This window comes from Aedes albopictus, chromosome 1, assembly GCF_035046485.1.
Source record: "Aedes albopictus strain Foshan chromosome 1, AalbF5, whole genome shotgun sequence".
NCBI lineage: Eukaryota > Metazoa > Arthropoda > Insecta > Diptera > Culicidae > Aedes > Aedes albopictus.
This window is the reverse complement of record NC_085136.1, coordinates 108,759,558-108,782,704: the sequence shown is the minus strand read 5'-3', so window position 1 is coordinate 108,782,704 and position 23,147 is coordinate 108,759,558. Positions and strand designations below refer to the sequence as shown.

Here is a 23,147-nt window from a genome sequence, read left to right as displayed (position 1 = left end):
ATTAGAAACTCTTCCAGGGTTTTTTTTCTTGAAATTTCCTTCTTACGACTTCTTAAAACATTCCTAATGAGATTTTTCCATAAATTTGTCCAAGAATTCCAAATCTTCTATGGATTTCTACCAAAATGAATCTATGGATTTCTTTAAACATTACTCCTGGAATTCGGTCTTAAAATCTACCATTTATCAGAAACTCTTTCTGCGTTTTTGTTTTCGAAATTCACCCATGGATTCGTTTAGAAATTTCTCCAGGGCTTCCTCCAGATATTCCCAAAAATAGATTTCTATGAATTCCTTCTGAAGCTCCTCCAGGTAATTCTTTGAATTCCTTTCAAGACTTAGTTATAAAGATTCATCGGAAATTTCTTAAGATTATTTTTACGTGGATTCTTTTACAAATTCTTTCAAAGATTCTTCAATAGATTCTTCCTGTGGCTTCCTCAGATGTTCCTTCAGAAATTTGATCTGGTATTTATTTCGGGAAGTTCACCAGAGATTTGTTCAGAATTAGCTATATAAATTTCATTGAAATTCCCGCATTCCAGGAATTTCTTCAGGGCTCTATCCAGAAAATCCTGCAGATTTTCTGGCATTATTACAAGATAAATCGCTGCATTCAGGCCGAAATTCCTCCAAAGATTCCAGGCAGGAGTTCATACTGACATTCCTTCAGGATTTCCTCTAGATAGTCCTCCATGTATTAGCTTAAAAATTTATCCGGTATTTCTTCCAAGAATAACTCCAATATTTTTTTCAAGAACTCTTCAAGAAATGTATTCGGAAATGTGTCCTACGAATTTTTACGCAAATTTCTTTGGAAATACCTCAAGAGTTTGTTTTTTTATAGGAATCTTATGGTAGACGCTTATCTTTGTCATAGAATTCTCCAGGAATACTTTCAGAAAATCCTCCAAAAAATTTATTCAAGAATTTATTGTGGAATTATTCAATAAATTCTTTTTTTTTCTAGGAGCTCCACCTAGGTTTCCCCTAGAAGTTTTTCCAGGTTTTTCTGCAGGAAGTTCTTAAGAAATACCTCAAGGGATTCCTTCCAGAATTTCCTCGGGATTTCGTCACGCATTCCTCCTGAGATACATACAAAAGTACTCTTCAACATTTCTACAGGGATTCTACTGAAGATTTCTTCAGGAATTCTTTGAGGGGATCTTTCGGAAATCCTTTCTGGGATTCCTTCTGAAATTTCTTTTAGAATATGTTTTTGTTTCCAGACATTTCTACAGAACTCTAGAGATTTCTTCAGGAATTTCAGCAAGGGATACCTTCTAAATTTATTCCAACCGATTTTATAAACAATCTTATGAAAATGTGTTAACTTTTTCTCAAATTCTTCCAAGGGTTTCTCGAAGAATTCATTGATTAATTGCTTCATTGATTGATTGATTTTTCTTTATTAGAGAGACTTTCAGCCCATTAATTGCTTCAGTAATTCCTACAGAAATTCTTACATTTTTTTTAATTGCTCCTGCGGATTTATGCGAAACATATCTTTCTTCGGAGATCCCCATGGAGATCCCTGCAGAATTTGTCCAGATGTTCCTCAAGTGATGTTTTAGAAGATTTTCCAGAAATTGCACAAAACTTACTGAAGAACTCTTTAAGGAATACTTGAAGGGATTTCGAAGAAATTCATGGATTGCTTAAAAAATGCTTTAAAAACCTCTAAAATTCTTGGTTTTTTTGGATGTTTCTGGAAAATGTCTAGAAAAAAAATCTGATTTTATCACTGGAGTAATTCCTGGATGAATGCGTAGCTGAATATCTTTGAGGATACCTGATGAAACACTTTGAGATGCATGCTTAATTATCAAAAAAAAAAACATGAGAAACTGCTGGAAGAACTCTGAAAGTAATTCCAAGGCAAAATGCTAGAAAAATCTCTGGCGGAATTCCTGGAAAAATCCTTAAGAGGTATTTGCGAAGGAATCTCATTTTTTTTTTGGAAATCGTAGAATTTTTGAGGAAACCCTGGAGAACTTTCTGAAGGAATCCTTGGAAAAACTCTCATAGATACATCTGAAGCAATTCTAAACAAAAAACTTAAGCAATTGCTAAAATGGCACAAAAATCCCTAGACTACTACCTGGAGAAAGTTTTGAAAAATATCTTGAAGAAGCAAAAAAAAATCCGCGAGGAAATCTTAAGAGAACCATTGCATGAATAACAAAAAATGATTTTTTTAACAAATCTTTTGAACGATATTTGGAAAAATTGGAGAATTCTCTGCGACATTCACAAAACGAAAACTTGAAAAAATCCTTGGAAAAATACTTAAAAATAGATTCTGGAGTAATCTCTGCAAAAACTGTTGAAGAATACAAATTCTGAAAGAGTTCCTGAAAGGAAGTCTGAACAAATCCAAAGCATGGATGAACTAGTGTCGAAACCCGTGAAGGAACTTCCAGAAGAACCTATTAAGAATTTGATATCCTTGAAAGAATTCCTGAAGGCATTCAAAAAAAAAAATTCTAAAAAAAATTCTGGAAAAAAATCTGATTTTCTAAAGGAAAACTATAAAAATATTTATGTAAGAATCTCCTAATCTTTGTAAACAAGTTTCTCAAGAAATGACATCTGTTGAAGAAACGTTTGGAGGAATTCCTGGAGAAACACCCGGAGAAACTCCTGGAAAAATCCAGACAATATTTCTGGAGAATTTCCTTTGAAAGAGGAATTAATGTTGAAGAAATACATAAATGAGTACAAGCATGTATTTCCAAAAGAATTTCCCTCTTGGAATTCCAGGGAGAATTTCGGAAGGAATTTCTGAGAAAACCCGTGGACAAGTTTCAAGATGAATGATTGAAGAAATTTCTTGAGAAATTGTTGAAGAAGTCCCTAAAGAAATTTCTGCGGGAATTCCCTAGATTCTTTAGGGAATTTTAGAAACTTTCAAAGAAATCCATGAACAGGAATACATTCTGAAGGGATACTAAGAGGAACCTTTACAGGAATTCTTGCTAAAACCATTTGTCTAAGAAAACAAGCGAGTACCTTTTTTCTGTAAACACTCCGGATTTTTTTATAAATCCTGGCAGAATCCCCAAAGGAATTTCTGGCGGTGTCTCTGGAGGTAATCCTGGAGAATTCTTTTGAATTTTCAAGAAGAATTCTTGCCAAATTCAAATAAAGAAATTCCAACAAGAATGTCCCTCCTGCGATTATTGCAGAAAAATATCATGAAATGATAATGCATGGAGGAGTTTTCTCGGAACAATTCTTAATAAGGCGCAATAGTGAAGTCATTTCTTTGGGGGTGTACTAGCAAGGGGGACGTTGCAATTTGGGAATCTTGAGCTCGCGATTTTCTTAGAGCTTGGGCTTGTCATATCATTGCCAGTGGTGAGAAAAGGTGAAACAATTCTGCATGATTGTCTAGCCTGTCATCGTACCAGCAAAAAAAAAATCAGCACTACAACTTGCGGAAGTTCGTCAATTCGCCCCGCCACATTTCTCCCGTGTTCCAGTCAAAGTTAATTCCAACCATCACTTCGTTAATTGCCTCGCATTTTTCCTCCATGCCTGGCCGACCGTCGGACCTAAATCTGCCTGGCCACAAGTCGATAATCATTATAAATGATTCGTTTCAACGGATCATGTTAAATGTGGTTAACACATATGGCATAAGTCATTTACGCCGTCGTCACCATCGCCGCCACCGGCGCGAACGCCGCAACCTAGCTCACGTTTCGTCGTTTCCCAGCTGCCGCAGGGATTGGTGAAGCAACGGACACGGGAGATGTATCTGTCTCGTTAATTAAGATTTATCGATCAGTCGATTGTTAATTTTCATACGCGCAGTTGTTGTTTTATCTTTCGGATCGCAAACGCAATACCTAGCTGACTGTCCGTTGTTCTTTTGATTTTGCAGGACGCCTACGCCGAGCCAGGACAGGACTCGAGGAACATCGCCGGGCTGGAGGTGGTCATCATCGTCGAGGACGTTCAGGACGTCCCGCCGGTTTTCACGGTGGCACCACCGGTGACCCGGTTGCCACCGGGGCTCATTCCGGGCGATAAGGTTTGTTGTTTGAACCACTGTACTGTACTGTATATACGAGATCTCACCTCACCTGTTCAATTCGGTAGGTCCTGCAAGTCCACGCCGAAGACGGAGACAAGGGTGTTCCCAGGGAAATTCGGTACGGATTGGTTTCCGAAGGCAATCCGTTTACGTCCTTCTTCGACATCAATGAAACGAGTGGTAAGTGCTAATCGATTCGTGAACTACCTACTACAGCATTGCATGTGACACCAAGCCCTTCGCCACTACTGTCATTAAACTGCATTTTGCTCTACTTTCTACCTTCGTTCCTAAAGGTGAAATTTCCCTGTTGCGCCCACTGGACGACATCCTGGCACTCACGCACGTCGGTGACCCGGTCCTGTTGACCGTTATCGCCGAGGAGGTCAAGGTCGCCCGCGATGAGCCTCCGGCTATGGCGACAACCGTGCAGCTGGCCTTCTTCCTGCCGGAACGCAGCAACTCGCCGCCGTACTTCGAAAATGACCAGTAAGTATCTGTTTGTAGGCTTTAATGGGAGCTCGGCACGCAAGGCTGGGGATGATAGGGTAAGAGGCGCCGGTTTGTTAACTAAATGTCAGACCAAATCAAAATGAGACAGATGACCAATTGTACCGACCACCAAGGTTGATGGATGACCAATTGGATCGATGGCCAATTGGACCGATGGCCAATTGGACCTCTGGCCAGTTGGACCTCTGGCCAGTTGAACCTCTGGCCAATTGGACCTCTGGCCAATTGGACCTCTGGCCAATTGGACCTCTGGCCAATTGGACCTCTGGCCAATTGGACCTCTGGCCAATTGGACCTCTGGCCAATTAGACCGATGATCATTTGCCATGAATAAATGACGAATTGTACTTTTTGTTACCACGGTGCCTTCAACACCCTATTCCTCTTATCCCATGACCTTGAAAACTATCGTTCGTGAGCAGGACAAACGACTGACATCACGACACCCGACAACATATCGATTCTAATCATTCTGTGTATCATTTGTTCCATCATCATCACATCCGCAGTTACGTCACTCGATTGGAGGAAAACAGTGCACCCGGTACGACGTTGTCTTTCACGGATCCCTACACGCCCCGGGTGATGGACGACGATGCCGGCAAGAATGGGGTGTTTTCGTTGACACTGCTGGGAAACAACGGGACGTTCGAGATATCGCCGAACGTGGCCGAGGGCCATGCGAACTTCGTGATCCGGGTGCGGGACAACTCACTGCTGGACTACGAAGCGGCGGAGTACGTGCATTTTCAGGTTGGTATTCGTTCGAGGATAAGCCGTGCATACTAGTATGTAAGGCGGAAATGAGATCCACGGTGGTGGCAGTGTTCAACCATGTTCAATTAATCTTTCGGGTTGTCTACGGTCCTTGCTGAACAGTCTGAGAAGTTCCTGGTGCTGTGGACATTAGAACTTAGAACCTACAATTCTACAGCCGTATAAGAAATAAATCAAGTGTGATAAGTCTTCTGGAACCCAATAAGTTATTTCTCAAATGGCATTTCGAAGATTCAGGACAGTTTCAGGGAGTTTAAAGAAGATGGTTCGAAGACTTCAAGAGGCCCCAAGGCATCAAGTTTTCAGCAAGTTTTAGGACACACAGATAAAGTTAATGCTTCGGAAGAGGTTTCGGAGGAATTTCAGGGGGCTTCCGGAATCTTCCGGTGTTTCAAGGAGGTTTCTTTCGGAAACTTTTAGAAAGTGGAGACCCACTGGTGAGCTTAAGAAACCCCCTGAGACTCCCTGAAACGCCATGAGACCTGAAACGCTTCTGAGATCTTCATGTATCCTTCTGAAACCCTCTTTGGATCCACTGAAAAGCACTCGAGATCTCCACGTACCACTCTGAAGCCCTTTTCAAGCCCCAAAAACGTATCTGAGACCCCTAAAACGTCCCTATGATTTACTTGAATCCCCTGAGATCCACAGTAATACCCTTGAGACCCCCTGAAACCCTCTTGAGACCCCCTCAAATTCCCATGAGACCCTCTGAAGTGCCCTAGAGTTCCTCTGGAATCCCCCTGATGACCGACACATATCAATCAATTAAGCCCCAACTAGCAAGTATAAATGTTGGTGTGACAGGTTTAACCTTCCTAATGCATCACTTTGGAAATAGCTCGCAGACGTAGTGCACGTTTTGGGTAAATAATGACTCCAATGCACAAGGAAGGTTAAAACTTTGTTCATCATTGATGACGTAAAATCTGACATAAACCTATCATTGACCAGTTTTAATTTTGGCCACCTAACCCAACATCCCAGGTAACAATTTTACGCTGTACAAACGTGCTTCCAACTATTTTAAAGCACCCTTCATTTGAACAATAGCTGAGCACAAGAGATACAATTCTTTATTCAGCCCGTAAACATCTAATTATGGTGATTTTATTCAACCTTCAGCTTATTTGAGGTTCATTGAAAGGCTGATTTATAGCTTAATATGCGCTTAATCAGTAATCAATCAAATTTATGTATTGTGATTAAAAAAAACTTTAACCTCCTGATTTACACTCACCTAAGTACGTACACCACACACAATTGAATACATGGTCGGGGTTCTGCTAAACCGAACCAAAGACCATTTTTTGAAAAATTGAGTTTTCTTAACCATTAGATGAAGAATATGATGATCTTCTTTTCGTGTAAAAATCCAGTAATTCTGACAGCTCTTCTTGGGGTAAATTCAAAACTTCTGTTTGGCAGAACATACAAAAAATAAAATTGCATCCAACCAGAGTGAACTGTAAACCATTCCATAGAATCAGCGAAATATTTTAGTTTTGGTCCAAATGATGAACATTTCAAGTTTTCCTAATCGCTGTCAAATTTCTAACTTCTAACCGACTCATAGTAACAATCTGTGAGAGAATTTAACACGTAATCAAAAATACGGGTGTTGGAGGATCGATTTGGATTTCGATGGCGTTGATCGCCATTTTTTCAAATCACAGTCAGCCAGACCGAACCAAATCCACTGCATTTAAAAATCAATTCGTTCTCAACAATACAAAGATGAACTGGCTTTGAATACATGAGTTATGTTGATACACCTCATACTGATTATTTAACCCAGGAGCCGTCATTGAACAAGGCTTATAAGAATAATAAAGCTTGAAAATAATCAAACACTTGGTTCGCTTTGGCTGATCGAAAAATGGCGTTTTCACGAAAACCATGCTAGAGAAGAATGTTTAGAACTTGATTCAGACTTAACAACTAACCTTCAGCTAAGTAAAATGACCTAGAGGTAACGTGCTTGGTTATCACTTCAAGGACCCAAGTTCGAATCCCTTTAATATTTTCGAATTTTTTTTTGTCTTAGTTCACTTTGGCAGATCATTTTCATGGTTTTCTTCGACCAGTATAAATTTAAAATACACAAATTGCTCCATTTTCACATCTCAGGACCTCAGGACATGCAAGGACATCATTTGACATAATCACTCTTGTTCTGTGCCTGCACATGCACCGCCTATAAAAAAACATAGGTGGGAAGGGCTGAGCTGGGAGGGCTTCCGCCATTTACATTTCACACTATTTTGAGACCTTTGTGCTACCATACTACGCGTCCTCTCTGATTCATGTAAAGGATTGTGAGTGATATCGATTTCTACTTCATAGACACTGAAAAATCGAGATTTTTTTATCACATTCCGACTGGTTTTCTCTGAAACAAAGAAACACAGTCAGCCACACTGAACTATAAACCATATTCCAATGTTTTTGTTCAGCCAGAGTGAACTGAGTGCAAAGTACTGAGAAATTAAATGGTATTATATCAATGATTTTAAATAATTTAGATGTTTTCTTCATCTCTGATGGTTAATAAAGGCTTGTAAGTTACATGTGTGCGAAAAAGTTTCAAATAATCTTAGCTGTTGTTTATTTCTGAGTGGTTGAACTTTAAGCTTAATTATCTCGGAATAAACTTTTTGGCGCTTAGTTCGGTTTAGCAGAACCCCGGCCACATATCCCTGACAACAAGAGCATTACTTGTTGTATCTGCATTATCAAACACATAAGTTGAACTAAGTCTGTATTGAGGCTGAAAAACCTTTTGGACTCCACGAAAACATTGCTTGAGTCAGCTGTCAAAAATTATCTGATAAAAGGTTGAACAACAGATGATTTATTCTGCATGTTGGTGTATGGTTTGAAGCTGGTTGCACAGATGAATAACATTCTATTTAACTTGATATTCAGCCATCTATGTACTGCTGATTGAAGACGTTGAACAAACCATACTTCAGCTATCAATATGTTCAGCCACTGACACCATCAACCAACCAATGTTCAGCTAATACTCTCACTGTTCAGTATTCATTGTTACTTGGGATAGACTCAACGGCTATTCGAAGATTCCACTGGAATTTCAAAGAAGTTTCACGAGTTTGCACAACTGTCTCAGTGAGCTTCAGAGCAGTTTCTGAAGAGGTTTCAAATAAAATTTCAAGGGTCTTTCGGAGGTTTTCAGGAGTTCTCTTGGGAAATTCACAAATGTTTCAGGGGAGTTCCAGGGGAGATTCGAGATGTTTCAGCGCTAATTCAAAATGGTTTCGCGAGATTTTTAGAAACTTTTCAGAAGGTTTCATTAGGATTCCACTGGTGTTTTTCATGGGAGGTTCAAGAGGTCTCAAAAGACTTTCAGTGGGCTTCAGAGGTGTTTCTGAAGACTGTTCTGGGGAATATGGGGATCTTTCAGGAGGTTTTAAAAGTTTTCATTAGGAATCCACGGATGTTTCATGATGGTTTCAGTGGGTTTTAGAGGTATTTCCAAAAGTTTTAGGAGAATTTTAGACAAGTTTAGGAAGGTTTTATGAGGGTTCCACTGAAGTTTCAGGATATTTCAGAGGAGTTTCAGGAAGTTTTAGGATTTTTCGTGGTGTTTCCACGAATGTTTCAGGAGGTTTTATAAGGATACTACTACAGTTTCAGGAGGTTGTTTAGGAGCTTTAAGGAACTTCAGAGTTTTTCAGGGGAACTTCAGGAAGTATGCAGTGGTTTCAGCAGTTTTCGTGGGAATTCTAGGGATATTTCAGACAATTTCAGGGAACATTCTGGAAATCTCAGAGGTTACCAAAAACAGTCAGGGAAAAAAGTGTCAAGAGCTTTTATGAGGATTCCACTGATTTTTCTAAGGAGGGTTTCAAGAGTTTTCGTGAGAATTCAACGCATGTTTCAGAGGAGATTTAGGGGGTTTCAGTGGATGTCTGGGGTCTTTTCAAAAGAGTTCAGTGTAATTTTAGAAGCGGTTCAGTAGGTTCTATAAAGATTCCACTACAGTTGAGTTTCAGGAGGTTGCAAAGAAGATGTAAGGAGCTTCAAAGGAGTTTCAGAAGTGGTTTCAGGGAATTTCAAGAGTTTTAGAAGGAATTCCACTGATGGTTCAGGGTTATAGAGTTATAGAGGATTTCATTAGGGTTCAAAAGAGGTTCCAAGAAAGTTTTAAAGGTTTCATCCAACGAAAGTTTCAAGAGAAGAGTTTCAGCGGATTTTCAGAGAAGCTTCCAGGGGGTTCAGTTTTCGTGAGCAGGTTTTATGATGATTCCGCAGGAATTTCAATTGAGCTACAGGGGATTGCAGAGTAGTGTCATGGAGCTTCAGAGGAGTACTAGAAGGTGTTCCAGGAGCTTTCGTGGGGATTCTACGGTTGTTTAGAGGAGTTTCAGAGAAGATTTACTGAGGATCAGGGATATTTCAAAAATAGCGTCGGAAGACGTTTGGAAAAGTTTCAGGAGGTTAATGACGATTTCTCGTAGTTTCAAAAGGTTTTCGAAGACTTTCGGTTAGTTTCCGTAAAGCAGTTTCCGGGGAATTTTAGACGCGTTCCAGGAGGATTTAAGGAAGTTTCAGAAGAGCTTTCAGGATTTAAAGGAAATTTCGGAGGGTTCAGGAGATTTCACGAGTTTCGGGCGGATTTCAACGAGTGGTTTACGGTAGCTCCAAGGGTTGTTAGATTTCAGGGGAATTTCAGCGGAGTTGCAAGAGGGTTTAGGTGTCTTCAATGTGTTTCAGGGTATTTCATGGGGTTTCAGGTGAATTTCAGAAAAGTTCAGGGCTTCAGAAAACTATCTAGAAGGTTTTTTTTTTTTTCATTTGCATTAACCAGACTAGCCCAAGGCTAGTTCATCTCGGGACCCACACTTTACTTCTCTTCACATTTTGTGAGTTTGTCGGGAGTGGAATTCGATCCCTGGTCCGCGATGTGATAGTCAATCTATAAGGTTTTAGAGGAAAATTAAGGGCGTTTCGCGAGGTTCAAGGGTCGTTTAATAATTGTGCAGTAGTGTTTTTATATGTTCCAGTTTTCAGGGGGATCTTTTATTTATCGGTAATTTTAGGATGTTTAATGAAGTTTCAGGGAGTCTCCATAGAAATTCAGAGGGATTTTCGAAAGATTCAAGAGGGGTTTCGTGGAATTTCAGAAAGCATTCAAAGAGAACTATGTGGAGATTCTGGCGGCTTTCAGGAGAATTTTAGAGGGCTTTGACGAGTATTGAGGGTGTTTAAGGAATCGTTTTAACTGGTTTCAGATAGTATTATGAGAGGTTCAAGGTGTTTGAAGTGGTGTTAGAGAGTTACAGGAGAAGTTCATGTGTTCTCAAGGGGAGTTTCATGACAGGTTCAGAAGAATTTTAGAGAATATCCAGGAGGTTTCAGTCGCGAGCTCATGTGCGATACAAAAATGTTCAGGGTAATTTTAGGAGACTTCTGAGGGGGTTTCCATGGAGTTTCAGGGAAGTTTTAGTTGGTTTCAGGGGGTTTCAGCGGGTGCAGCAGAATTCAGCGAGTTTCAGGGTAAGAAGTTTCAGGTGTTTTCAAAGTTTTGAGGTTTTGAGCACAATTCAGCCTTGAGCTCACCTCTTGGCAGAGGGACAAGAACTTATGTTCATAGTGCATCAAAAGATTGCTAGCTACGTTGAAAATCCGATGACTAATAAAAACTTATTGTAGTTCTTGGGTAACCTTATCTAGTCCAGTGAAAGTTCATTCAACATTCGTAGACCAAAGCAAGCAGGGTCTTTTGGGAGCTCCACTGATACATTAAGACCAATTCAGACAATAACAGATGCTTGCAGTTATTCAAACTGTGTTTTGAACGCCGATTCTATAGCTTTACTGAAAGTTTCTATTTTCATTAACTGACAATCTTCCTTGTAGATTCTTGCCCAAGAACTGGGTCCAGCAACGAACCTGTCTGCCTCGGTCAACGTGACCGTGTACCTCTCCGATGTAAACGACAACGCCCCAATGTACGAACAGAACGACTACATCGTAGACCTACCGGAGAACATGACCGCCGGGACCAGAGTCGTCCAGGTGCATGCCACCGACGTAGACACCGGCCTTGGCGGTAAAATCCGCTACACCCAAATCCTCGGCCCCCAAAACACTTCCCTCAGTCTGGACCCCATCTCCGGGGTCATAACCGTCGCTACCAGTAATCACGGTTTCGACAGGGAATCCATGCCCGAGTACCACCTCTACGTGGAAGCTCGCGATAACGAAGGCATTGGCAACCGGGCACAAGTCCTGCTCGTCATCCGTCTCATAGACGTCAACGACGAGACACCAACGTTCGAAAAGTCGCTCTACGAATTCATCCTCTCGCCCAACCTGCGGAACTTCACCGTCCCTGCTTTCATCAAAGCCATCGACAACGACGCCGAAGCCCCGAACAACGAGGTCCGCTACGAGCTGATCTACGGAAACTACGAAAACAAATTCGAGCTGCACCCGATCACCGGCGAACTCAAGCTCACATCCGCCCTGGTGCGGCGGAACAAACCCGTTCGCCAGAGGCGCCAAACTAGTCAACAGTCTTCCGAATCGGACGTGTTCGTCCTCACGGCCCGGGCCTTCGACCTGGGCGTTCCGGTGCGTTTTTCAACCACCACCATCCGCGTCTATCCGCCGGAAAGCCGCACCCGAACGATGACCTTCATCGTGTCCGGACACGATCCGGATCGAGCCAAGGTACAGGAAACGCTGGCGGACGTGACCGGTGGCCGCGTTATCATCCAGGACATCCGACCGTACAACGGGAACGTCCCGGGTGCCACCGACATCGGTGGCGACAGCAAGGACCGCAGCGTGGTCCTCGCGACGATACTGTACGACGGGGACTCCGTCGTCGACATCGCGCGCATCCAGCAAAGACTGTCCGTTAACGGAACCGTAACCAACAGCATCAGCCAGGACGAGCGGAGTGCCGTAAGTGGAATTTTAGGTTTCTCAGAGATGCTTTTATCAATGATCATGATCCCATTTTAGATCCTCTACAAAGCGGAGAACCGAGTCCTGTTCTGGCTGTTGATCTTCCTAGCCATCCTGCTAGCGCTGGGTATCCTAACCCTGCTGCTGTGCTGCATCTGCCCTTGGTGTCCGCTGTACGCTGCCACGAGGTAAGTGCCTGTGTTCACGCATGAGTTTTTGTGCCTACATTTATAGAACCACACCTAGACGACATACTTTACCTACACCCATTTGTTTTTGTGAGTTTCCACCTCTAAGTCATTCGAACTTTTGTTTCCCGTACTAACACACGTATCCTCTATTTGACAAAGTGCTGGTTTAATTTTCCATCTTGCTACTTGTTTTTCCTGCACTAATAATTAAGTATTTTTATTGACAATTTGCACGTTTGAAATAAGTTTATGCTAAGTAGGGTTGATGTTTGATCAATGATTGCTCAGTGTGGTAAGTTATCTAGTTTTTTTTGGTATTGTTTATGAGGACGAATAACAGTAGACAAACTTGAGTTTCATTGGTCGTCCGTAAACACCCGAGAGTTAAAACTACTCTAGTCATGGTAGATCGAGTGCACTTACACAAAGAATCGTCAAATATCTGCTTGTGAAGCACAAGCATCCATAACTTGTAATTTCTGGGTGCTAATCGTATCTGATACGATAAAAGCCTCAGCCACCTCGGCCAGAGTGTAGAGCAATACACGGAAGAAGTAGGAATCGTTTATGAAAAGTCTCAACAGTAACTTTGTTATAAGGACCAATAAGGTCGTTCTTTATTTCCGAGTCTCAAAAGTAGTCCAACATAGTTTCGATTTGGCATGACGTCTGCTTTATCAGTCTCCTGCACGCCAGAACATGACCCACTTTCTTCTGTTTACTTTATCGCTGATAATCCATAATAAGAAGGAATGAATCAGATATATTTCCAGGAATCTCCCTGCATGAATTCTTCCAAAAGTACTTCCGGGGATTCCTCCTTGAAGATCTTTCAAAATTATTTACGTCCTGAATTTGAACTTTTCTCCTAGGATTTCTTCTGATGTTTTCTCATATGATTTTTCAACCATTGTCGAGGAAACTTCTTTCAGAGTTTCTTCCGATTTTTATACAACATTTTCTCTTTGGATGTTTCCCAGAAGTTCTGGCCAAGGTATTTAAATACCTTGTTTCTCATGGGATATCTATATGATCCTAAGATCCGGTGTTCTTCCTGAGATATCTCTCATAACTTCTCCCGGGATTTATGGAGACTTATCTGGATTTCTTCAAGGAATATCTACTGGATATTCTACCGAGATTTTCCATGAGGTTCTCAGGTTTTTTTTTAACTTTAAGCCCGAGGCTGTTTTGTCTCCGACTCCCGATTATTTTGGGATAGTTCCAACAGAAATTTTCGGAAGTGATTTCTCAAGGAATTTCTTCTGGATTTATTCCAGAAATTCTGGACGTAGCACAAACATTTTTCCTGGCATTTCTTCCGGAGTTCCTATAGGAATCTGCACAAATTATTTTTCGCGGGATTCTTTCTAGAGCTTGTTCTAGAGTTTTTTTTTCGGTACGTATTAGTTTCAGAGTCTCGGACAGTCTTTTTTTGTAGTTTCTCATGTGATTTATTTGAGAATTTTTTTTAAGATTCTCCCCCAGTGTTTCCCGAAATGTTTACAACAGTTTTTCTCAGGATTTTTTCAATGAGTTATCGCCAAATTTCTCTTCGACTTTCCTCCGATATTTACCCTAGAGATATTCCGAAACGGCTACCGATTTTCCTTCCAGTATTCTCGGTACTTATCCTGGAGTTCCTTCCGAAATTTCTGAAGGACTTCGTTATGTGATTTCTTCCAGTTTTCTTTTAGAGCTTTGGGGATTTCTCCAGAACAGAGTTTGTCCTGATCTTTCTACGACAATTTCCCTCTGAATATATCCCAGAATTTTTCGCCAAGGTGTTCATAAATACAGTTGTTCTCACGAGATTTCTCCTTCGGTTTTTCCCGAGATTTCTGCAAGAGCTACTCCTGAGATGTCTCTTGGAATTTCTTCCGGAAGTTATTGTAGAGGATTGCCGGGACTCCTTAGGATATTCCAATCGGGATTACTCCCAGAAATTTTCAAGGGATATCTACTGGATCATCTACCGACATTGTTCCTGTAGTCAGTGTTGGGAATACTCACTTGCGAAAAGTTATACTCACTTGCTTCTATCTCAGTCCAGAAGCATGCTATCAAAAAATGGTATTTGGAGTACTTTTAGTTTGTAGTTTAATCTAAAAGTTTGCCGAATGAAGTAAAGGTTGCAAACGTATTCCAAAACCGTGAGAGAGCTGTGAGCATAAGGTGAATATGAATTACACGAATTTTACTCACCTCGTACTCACAGCTCTCTCAAAACTTTGGTATGCGTCTGCGATCTTTACTTTATTCGGCTAACTTTTAGATTAAACTACAATCTGAAAGCCCTTCAAACATCATTTTTTGATAGCATGCTTCTGGACTGAGATAGAAGCAAGTGAGTTAAACTCTTGCAAGTGAGTATTCTCAACACTGCCTGTAGTTCTCCCGAGCAGGAGTTTCTCAAGATTTATTTCCGAATTTTTTTCAAAAATTCAGGACTAACCGCAAACATTTTTACCGGAATTTCTTTCGGAGTTCCTCTTGAAATGTCCACAAGTTATTCTCAGTTCTTCCTGGGATATATTCCAGAGGTTTTGGTATGTACATATTGATACCAGAGTACCTCACGTTACTTTTTCATTTTTGCAATTTCTTATGCGATTTTCTAAATTTCTCAAATGTTGAACGATTTCGCCAAAAATCATTGGGTTATCGTAAGATTTCTCTTGAACTTTTTCGCCGTAGAGATTTTCCGAATCTGCTATCGATTTTCCTTCTGGTATTTCTCTGAAAGAAAGCAGTTCTCTTGGTGTTTATTCTGAAGCTCTCTTTCAGAGTTTTGGGGATTTCTCCAGAACTTTTCCCCAAGATCTCACTCACAATTTCTCCGGAATTTCTCCATATGATTTTTTTCCAAACGGTTTCCCCAGAATTCCTCACAGTTTTTTTTTTCCTTCATATGATTTCTTCACGAATATATCGAAAAAACCTTTTTAGAGTTTCTTCAGAGGTTCTATACAAGAGTTTTTCTTAGAATATTTCCCGAAAGTTCCGTAGGATTTCTCTCGGAGTTTCTTGAACAAATTTTCATAGGATTCCTTCAAAAGTATGTTCAGGAGTTTCGTCGAGTTTCGTCTACAGAGATTTTTCAGACACTTCTTTCGGTATGAAATTTATTAAAAAAATTCTTGAGATATTTCTCAAGGAATTTCTTCCAGAGTTTTTCGGCATTACTCCAGGACTTCCCTTCAAGATTTCCTAGGAATCTCTTAGGATGTAAACGAGTTCCAGCTGATATTTCTCATGGAGTTACTCCTGGGATTTGTTCTGAAGGGCATTCCGGGATTGCTCCAAGAGTTTCTCTTGGAATTTGTATCAGAATTCGACCCGGAAAGCCTCCAGACTTCCAGGCTTCTTTAATATTTCTTATGATGGCTATGTTTACAACAGGTACGAAATTCGTTGTGAACAAATAAAGTTCGGGAATTCGTTCTGATAACTGTAGAGATAGAAATTGCGTTACGAAACCAAAAAATCCAGCGAGGTACTTATTCCGAAGGAAAACTTCTGGAGCACCTCTGAGACAAAATCCGGAATAAACTGCTGGACAATCTTGAAAGGTACTCTGCAAGAAACAACGCTAGGAACTCTGGAAGCAATTCCGGGGAAAACCTGGGGTCTATACCCAGGAGGAGCTTTTGCATAAATCCCAGAAGAATCACTGGGATAAGTTCCACAAAGAACTGCTGACCTCATCAGGAATGAATTCGTTGAGGAGCCCTGAGAGTCACTCCGGTATAAAATTCTGCCTGATACCTTAGAAAAAGCTTTTGCAATAATCTTGAGAGAACTTTTCGAGAAACATCTCAGAAGAAAACTCTTCTAGAATCCCGGAAAGAAACATCGAAAGGGATCCCGGAAAATACCGAGCAAATCTTCAGTGTAAATTTCAGTAGAATTCTGCAAGAAACTGCGAAAAGATTTCAAGGAGGAATCGTGGAAAGAGTTAATGAAGGAACTTGGATAGACAGTCATTGAGCCAGGAGTTCGCCTCTTCAGTCGAAGGGATTAGCAAGTTACAATCTCCCCCACTTATCGCGCTTGGTTTCGAAATCACCCCATCCTCTTTGGAGCCACCATGCCCTACCGTTCTATTTAATAATATGAATTTGACATCAGATATTGTCAAGATACCTGCTAGAGTTTCTTCAGAGGTTCTATACAAGAGTTTTTCTTGGAATATTTCCCGAAAGTTCTCGCAGGATTTCTCTCGAAGTTTCTTGAACAAATTTTCATAGGATTCCTTCAAAAGTTTGATCAGGAGTTTCGTCTAGATTTTGCACAGAGATTTTTCAGGCGTTTCTTTCGGTATAAATACCGAATAAATTTATTACAAAATTTATTGACATATTTCTCAAGGAATTTCTTCCAGAGTTTTTCGGGATTACTCCAGGATTTCCAAGGAACCTCCTAGGATGTGAACGAATTCCTGCTGATATTTTTCATTCAATACCTCCTGGGATTTCTTCTTATGGGTTTTCCAGAACTGCTCCAAGAGTTTCTCGGGACTTCGTTCTGATAACTGTAGAGATAGAAATTGCGTTACGAAACCAAAAAAAATCCAACGAGATATTAATTCCGGAGGAAAGCTTTACGAGAACCTCTGAGAACAAATCCGGAATAAACTGCTGAACAATCTTCAAAGGTTCTTTGCAAGAAACCACGCTAAGAACTCTGGAAGCAGGAAAACCTCTGGTCTTTACCCAGGAGGAGCCCTTGCATAAGTCCCAGAAGAATCACTGTGATAAGTTCCACAAAAAACTGCTGACCTCATCAGGAATGAAATCGTTGGGGAGCCCTGAGAGTCACTCCGGTATAAAATACTGTCTGATACCTTAGAAAAAGGTTTGCAAAAACTTTGAGATAACTTTTCGAGAAAAATCTCGGAAAGAACTCTCGTCGAATCCCGGAAGGAAACATCGAAAGGGATCCCGGAAAATACCGAACAAATCTTCGGTGTAAACTTCAGTAGAATTCTGCAAGAAACTGCTAAAAGATTTCAAGGAGGAATCCTGGAAGGAGTTTATGGAGCAACTTGGACAGACAGTCATTGAGCCAGGAGTTCGGTTCTTTAGTCGAAGGGATTTGCAAGTTACAATTTCCCCCACTTATCGCGCTTGGTTTCGAAATCACCTCATCCTCTTTGGAGCCACCATGCCCTAGCGTTCTATTTAATAATGTGAATTTGACAACAGATATTGTCAAGATACCTGCTGATGTAGAAGCGTTAGAGTTTCTTCAGAGGTTCTATACAAGAGTTTTTCTTGGAATATTTCCCGAAAGTTCTCGCAGGATTTCTCTCGAAGTTTCTTGAACAAATTTTCAAAGGATTCCTTCAAAAGTTTGTTCAGGAGTTTCGTCTAGATTTTGCACAGAGATTTTTCAGGCGTTTCTTTCGGTATTTATACTTAAATTTATTACAAAATTTCTTGACATATTTCTCAAGGAATTTCTTCCAGAGTTTTTCGGGATTACTCCAGGACTTGCCTTCAAGATTTCCAAGGAACCTCCTAGGATGTGAACGAGTTCCTGCTGATATTTTTCATTCAATACCTCCTGAGATTTCTTCTTATGGGTTTTCCAGGACTGCTCCAAGAGTTTCTCTTGGAATTTGTATCAAATTTCGACCCGAAATGCCTCCAGACTTCCAAGCTATTTTCAATATTTTTTTATGATGGCTATGTTTACAACAGGTACGAAATGAAGTTTGGGAATTCGTTCTGATAACTGTAGAGATAGAAATCGCGTTACGAAACCAAAAAAAATCCAACGAGATATTAATTCCGGAGGAAAGCTTTTCGAGAACCTCTGAGAACAAATCCGGAATAAACTGCTGAACAATCTTCAAAGGTTCTTTGCAAGAAACCACGCTAAGAACTCTGGAAGCAGAAAAACCTCTGGTCTTTACCCAGGAGGAGCCCTTGCATAAGTCTCAGAAGAATCACTGTGATAAGTTCCACAAAAAACTGCTGACCTCATCAGGAAAGAATTTGTTGAGGAGCCCTGAGAGTCACTCCGGTATAAAATTCTGTCTGATACCTTAGAAAAAGCTTTTGCAATAATCTTGAGAGAACTTTTCGATAAAAATCTCGGAAAGAACTCTCGTAGAATCCTGGGAAGAAACATTGAAAGGAATCCCGAGAAATGCCGAACTACTCTTCAGTGGAAACTTCAGTGGAATTCTGCAAGAAGCTGTGAAAAGGTTTCAAGGAGGAATCCTGGAAGGAGTTTATGGAGGAACTTGGATAGACAGTCATTGAGCCAGGAGTTCGCAAGTTACAATCTCCCGCAATTATCGCGCTTAGTTTCGAAATCACCTCATCCTCTTTGGAGCCACCATGCCCTAGCATTTGAATTGATAATGTGAATTTGGCAATCGACCTTGTCATGATACCTGCTGATGTAAGTGCATGTGTTTGGTGCATAATTTAGGATTATTTTCTTTCAAATTCGCAGCAAATCCCAGGAGAATCACTGGGATGGATTTCAGTCAGCAGTTGACTTTTTCGGTTATGAGAGAAAAGCAAGCGTCGGAATAAACTTATGTTGAAGTCTTGATAAGAACTCTTGCAAAAACCTTGGAGAAATTCTTGAAAAATTCTCGAACAGCACTTTCCTAGAATTCCGGAGCGAAACATTGAACGGATCCCGGAAAATACCGAACAAATCTTCAGTATGTACTTCAGTAGAAGTCTGCATCAAAATTCGAAAAGGCTCCGAGGAGGAATCCTGAAAGGAGTTGATGAAATAACTTGGATAGAATTTTGGGAGAATTTCAGTGTTCGAGTAGTTTGTCAATCTCGGCAATCAAAAGCGGTTTTGAAATTCAGACAGCTCCAGCTAGAACTTTGTTATTTAGTTGTTACTCATTTGAAATTGAGCGGAAATGACAACTATGAGTCCGACCAGCTCAGGTGGCGAACAAATGTTTAGGGAAACGATGTTGCCTTTTTTAGATAATCTTCCTCACCTTATCTGATATTCGCGTGAACAGCAGTCATTTGGGCCAAGAGTTCGGCTCTTTAGTCAAGGGATTTGCACGTTACAATTTCCCGCACAAGTCGGGCTTGGTATCAAAATCACATTTGAAAGCGTTATCCTTTTTGGAGCCATCATCCTCTATCGAGCTAGGTTTTAAAAATATCTCATCCTCTTTGGAGCCACCATGCACTGTTATTACATGTGATAAAGTCAAACTGGCCACATATGCTGATGAGAAAACATGTATTTGATGCACCATCTTACCTTTGCTGGTATATGTTTCATCGTAGTAAAATGCAATTCTTCTATTTATTCGATTACTTGTATCTTGTTGGACGTCTATTTTCGAATGAAAAGCCTATCTTTCGGCGAACCTCTGCCACATCCATGGATAGCTGTGCAGTTTCTTCAACATCGTCAACGCTGGCGACGATGGTGAAGTATCACAACGCCCGAGGCCATAACATCTCAGGACTTAATGGTGCATTTTTTCTGTAGCATAACGTCCAAACACATTCACCCCAAAATCCGCCATCCTACGGGTCAGTTATCAACATAATGGCTTTCACGTTTTTGCTTCTGAAGCTCTTGGACAGTATTCCTCGAATTCCTGATGATATAACATTATTCCGATCAAAAAGCTGACAATTGCGGAATAAATTCCTGTTATTAGGAACTGTCAGTCGACAAAAGGAAATAAACCCAGTCCCATGAACCTAACATGTCCTAAGAGCCCCCAGGGAAGAGGTTAAACCGACCATTCCCACAACATTGTCAAAATCAATCGTGCCTTACGTCAATCTTCATGGTTCATCGAAACGTGAAGGGAAATAGTCTTTTTGGCTGCATGGCCTAATGTGATCAACCTGGGGCCCCTAAGGCGTTGAGGCGTCTCGTGAGAAAATTATCTGCTCGGTGCATAGAGCTATATTTGAACATGAAATTTATTCTTGCTCTTCATGAATTTCAGAATTTATTTGGGGATTCCTCCAGACACTCGCCTTAGTCTTCCTCCAGGAATTCCAGCTGGGATACGTTAAGCATATCCTTCTGCAATTCTTCCTACAATTTCTTATAGGACTCTTCCAGGAATTCTTCTAGAAATTCTGGCATTCTAGCTGAAATTCTTCCAAGCGATCTTCCTGGGATTCCTCCATAAATTCCTCCTGCCACTCAAAAATTCATGCTGGGATTATTCAAGGAAAACTACCTGGGATTCTTTCAGAAGTTCCTTTGATGAGTCTTCCACGAGTTTCATCAGAGATTTTATATAGGCATTCCTCTTGAAATGCATCAGAGAACTCTTCTTAGCCTTCCTCCAAGAATAGCAGCAATTCCTCCTGTGGTTCTTCTTGCAATTCCACCTAGGACTCCTCCCATATGTTTTACTGTAATACCTACAGGAATTCTTCTAGGGATTTCTGCAGGGATTCTTTCAGGAATTCTTGCTGGGATTCTCCAAGGAAATGTTCCTGAAATTCTGCCAGAAGCTCCTCCGATGATTCCTCCAGAAGTTCCTTCAGAAGTTTTATTCAGGGGTTTCTCCTAAAATTCCTCATAGCATTCTTCAAGGAACTGTGTTCTTCCTCCAAGAATAACAGCAGGAATTCCAACTTATAGCAATTCCTTTTGTGGCTCTGCCAGCAATCCTTCGTATGATTCCTCCTGGTGTTCTTGCTGGAATTCTTCCGGGCAATCTTCCTGGGATATACACAGAAATTCCTCCTACGATTTCTTCGAGAACTCCTCCATGGTTTCCTCCTTAATACCTCTATTAGTTCTTCCAGGGATTTTTTTGGAATTCTTTTAGGGAATCCTCCGTATTTCTAAGTACCCATTAGATTTTTTTGTGAAGATTCTTCCAGCTATTCCTCTTACGATTTCACTAGGAATTTCTACTACGACATCTCTCCGGAGTTATTCTAATGATGTCTCTCCGTCAGGAAGTCTTGCTGGGATCATTTAAGGAAATCTTCCTAATGTTCTTCTGCAAGTTCCTCCGATAGTTCCACCCGTAAATCCCTCAAAGATTTTATCCAGGGATTCATTTAGGAACTCCTCTTGATTTTCTTCAAGGAAATCCAGTTGGGACTCCACAAGCAATTCCTGGTGGGATTCTTCCATCATCTTAGGACTCCTCCTAAAATTCTTACTGTTATACCACCAGGAATTCTTCTGGGGACTGCTTGCTGGGATTCTTCCTGGCAGTCTGCCCTAGGGCTTTTTTTGAAATTCCTTCGGCGGTTCCAAGGATTTCTCATTCAGACTTTTTCAGGAATTCCTCCAGAGATTTTATCCAGGGATTACTCCAGACATTTCTAATGAAATTTCTTCAGGAACTCCCTAACAATTTAGGCGACGACCAGATGTTTAGAGTAACGATAATGGCTGTTCTATAATCAAATAATGTTTACTCAGAAACAGTAACGAATTCAGATCGAACAAAAACTTACTATTTCAATCTATGTCCAAATCTGATTTTCAGCCTTTTACGAAAGCATAGCTTCTAGGTCTACTTTTAGTTCTTAGTTCCTTTAATTCATAACCCCCCTTACATTATCTGGCATTCTGGTAGAACATTACTCATTATTTGGTTATTTATCCGAGGGGCTTGCATGTTACAACCTCCTCCATATGTCGCGTTTGCTTTCAAAAGCGCTACATCCTCTTTGGAGCCACCATCCTCTGTCGCGCTTGGTTTCGCAAGGCCATCATCCTCTATGGAGCCACCATTCGACGATATTATATCCAAAAACGCTAATTTAGCTACAGGTCTTTTGAAAATAGCTTGCACTACCCCATTTGTACCAACGTATCTGTGAATTACACAACCTCTCATCCATGTATTCCCGATTCTCTCATTTGCTGGAATCGTAGCTGACCCTATCGTATCCGGGAAAACAACAACGGTTAACGTTGACGTCATTCGCATCTTTCAAAATTGTCATTGTTTTAATTGGCAGAATACTTCTCAAGATATGATGTCATCCCATCCAAGATTTGAACAGCACTCATTTTTTGGCTACTTATCTGAAGGGGTTTGCACGTTACAACCTCCTCCGTATGACGCGCTTAGATTCGGAAGCGTTTCATCCTCTTTGGAGTTACCATCATCTGTCGCGCTTGGTTTCGCAACCCCATTATCCTCTTTGGAGCCACCATTCGTCGATATTATATCCAAAAAAACACTAATTTGGCTACTGGTCTTCTCAAGATACCTTACACTACCTCATAAGTACCAAAACATGTGTATGTAACACAAACTCTCATCCATGTATTCATGATCCTCTCATTTGCTGAAATCGTAGCTGGCCCTATCGTATACTTCTAAAGATATGTTGTCATCCCATCCAAGATTTATTCGTCATGTGTCCTGAATGAGAACCTCGATCAGTATGATTAAAGCACAAACTAATTCAAGCGAATTGTAGAGGCTTATTACCAGCAGCTACGGTGAATCTTCCCGTAGCAATACGTAAAATGAAAAGCAATGCTTTTCGGTTAACCAGATCATTCCCAATAGTTTCTCAAATTTGCAGTCCTTCGACATGCTGTTGATAGGCCTCAAGTTACGATTGAAAGCCTTTCCTTGAACCTAAGCCACATCCTTGGCTATCTCTACAGTTTGTTCGAAAGTGTCGACGCTGTCGAGATTGTTATCGACAGGTTTTTTTTCATTATTGCCTCTA

The 23,147-nt window shown here is 40.7% G+C and overlaps 2 protein-coding genes across 3 annotated transcripts in view; one reads left to right on the top strand and one right to left on the bottom strand.

The window, feature by feature from the left end:
• Positions 1-23,147, bottom strand: part of LOC134285111 (uncharacterized) — a 192,223-nt gene that overhangs the window by 92,242 nt on the left and 76,834 nt on the right. The gene's annotated exons all lie outside the window — the stretch shown is intronic.
• Positions 1-23,147, top strand: part of LOC115269571 (cadherin-86C) — a 589,109-nt gene that overhangs the window by 549,471 nt on the left and 16,491 nt on the right. For both annotated transcript variants that reach the window (XM_062845170.1, XM_062845171.1), the window contains exons 7-12: positions 3,890-4,039; positions 4,108-4,222; positions 4,339-4,531; positions 5,065-5,308; positions 11,219-12,271; positions 12,332-12,462. In XM_062845170.1, coding sequence (XP_062701154.1) covers positions 3,890-4,039; positions 4,108-4,222; positions 4,339-4,531; positions 5,065-5,308; positions 11,219-12,271; positions 12,332-12,462 — 1,886 coding nt within the window. The remainder of the gene's footprint in view (positions 1-3,889; positions 4,040-4,107; positions 4,223-4,338; positions 4,532-5,064; positions 5,309-11,218; positions 12,272-12,331; positions 12,463-23,147) is intronic.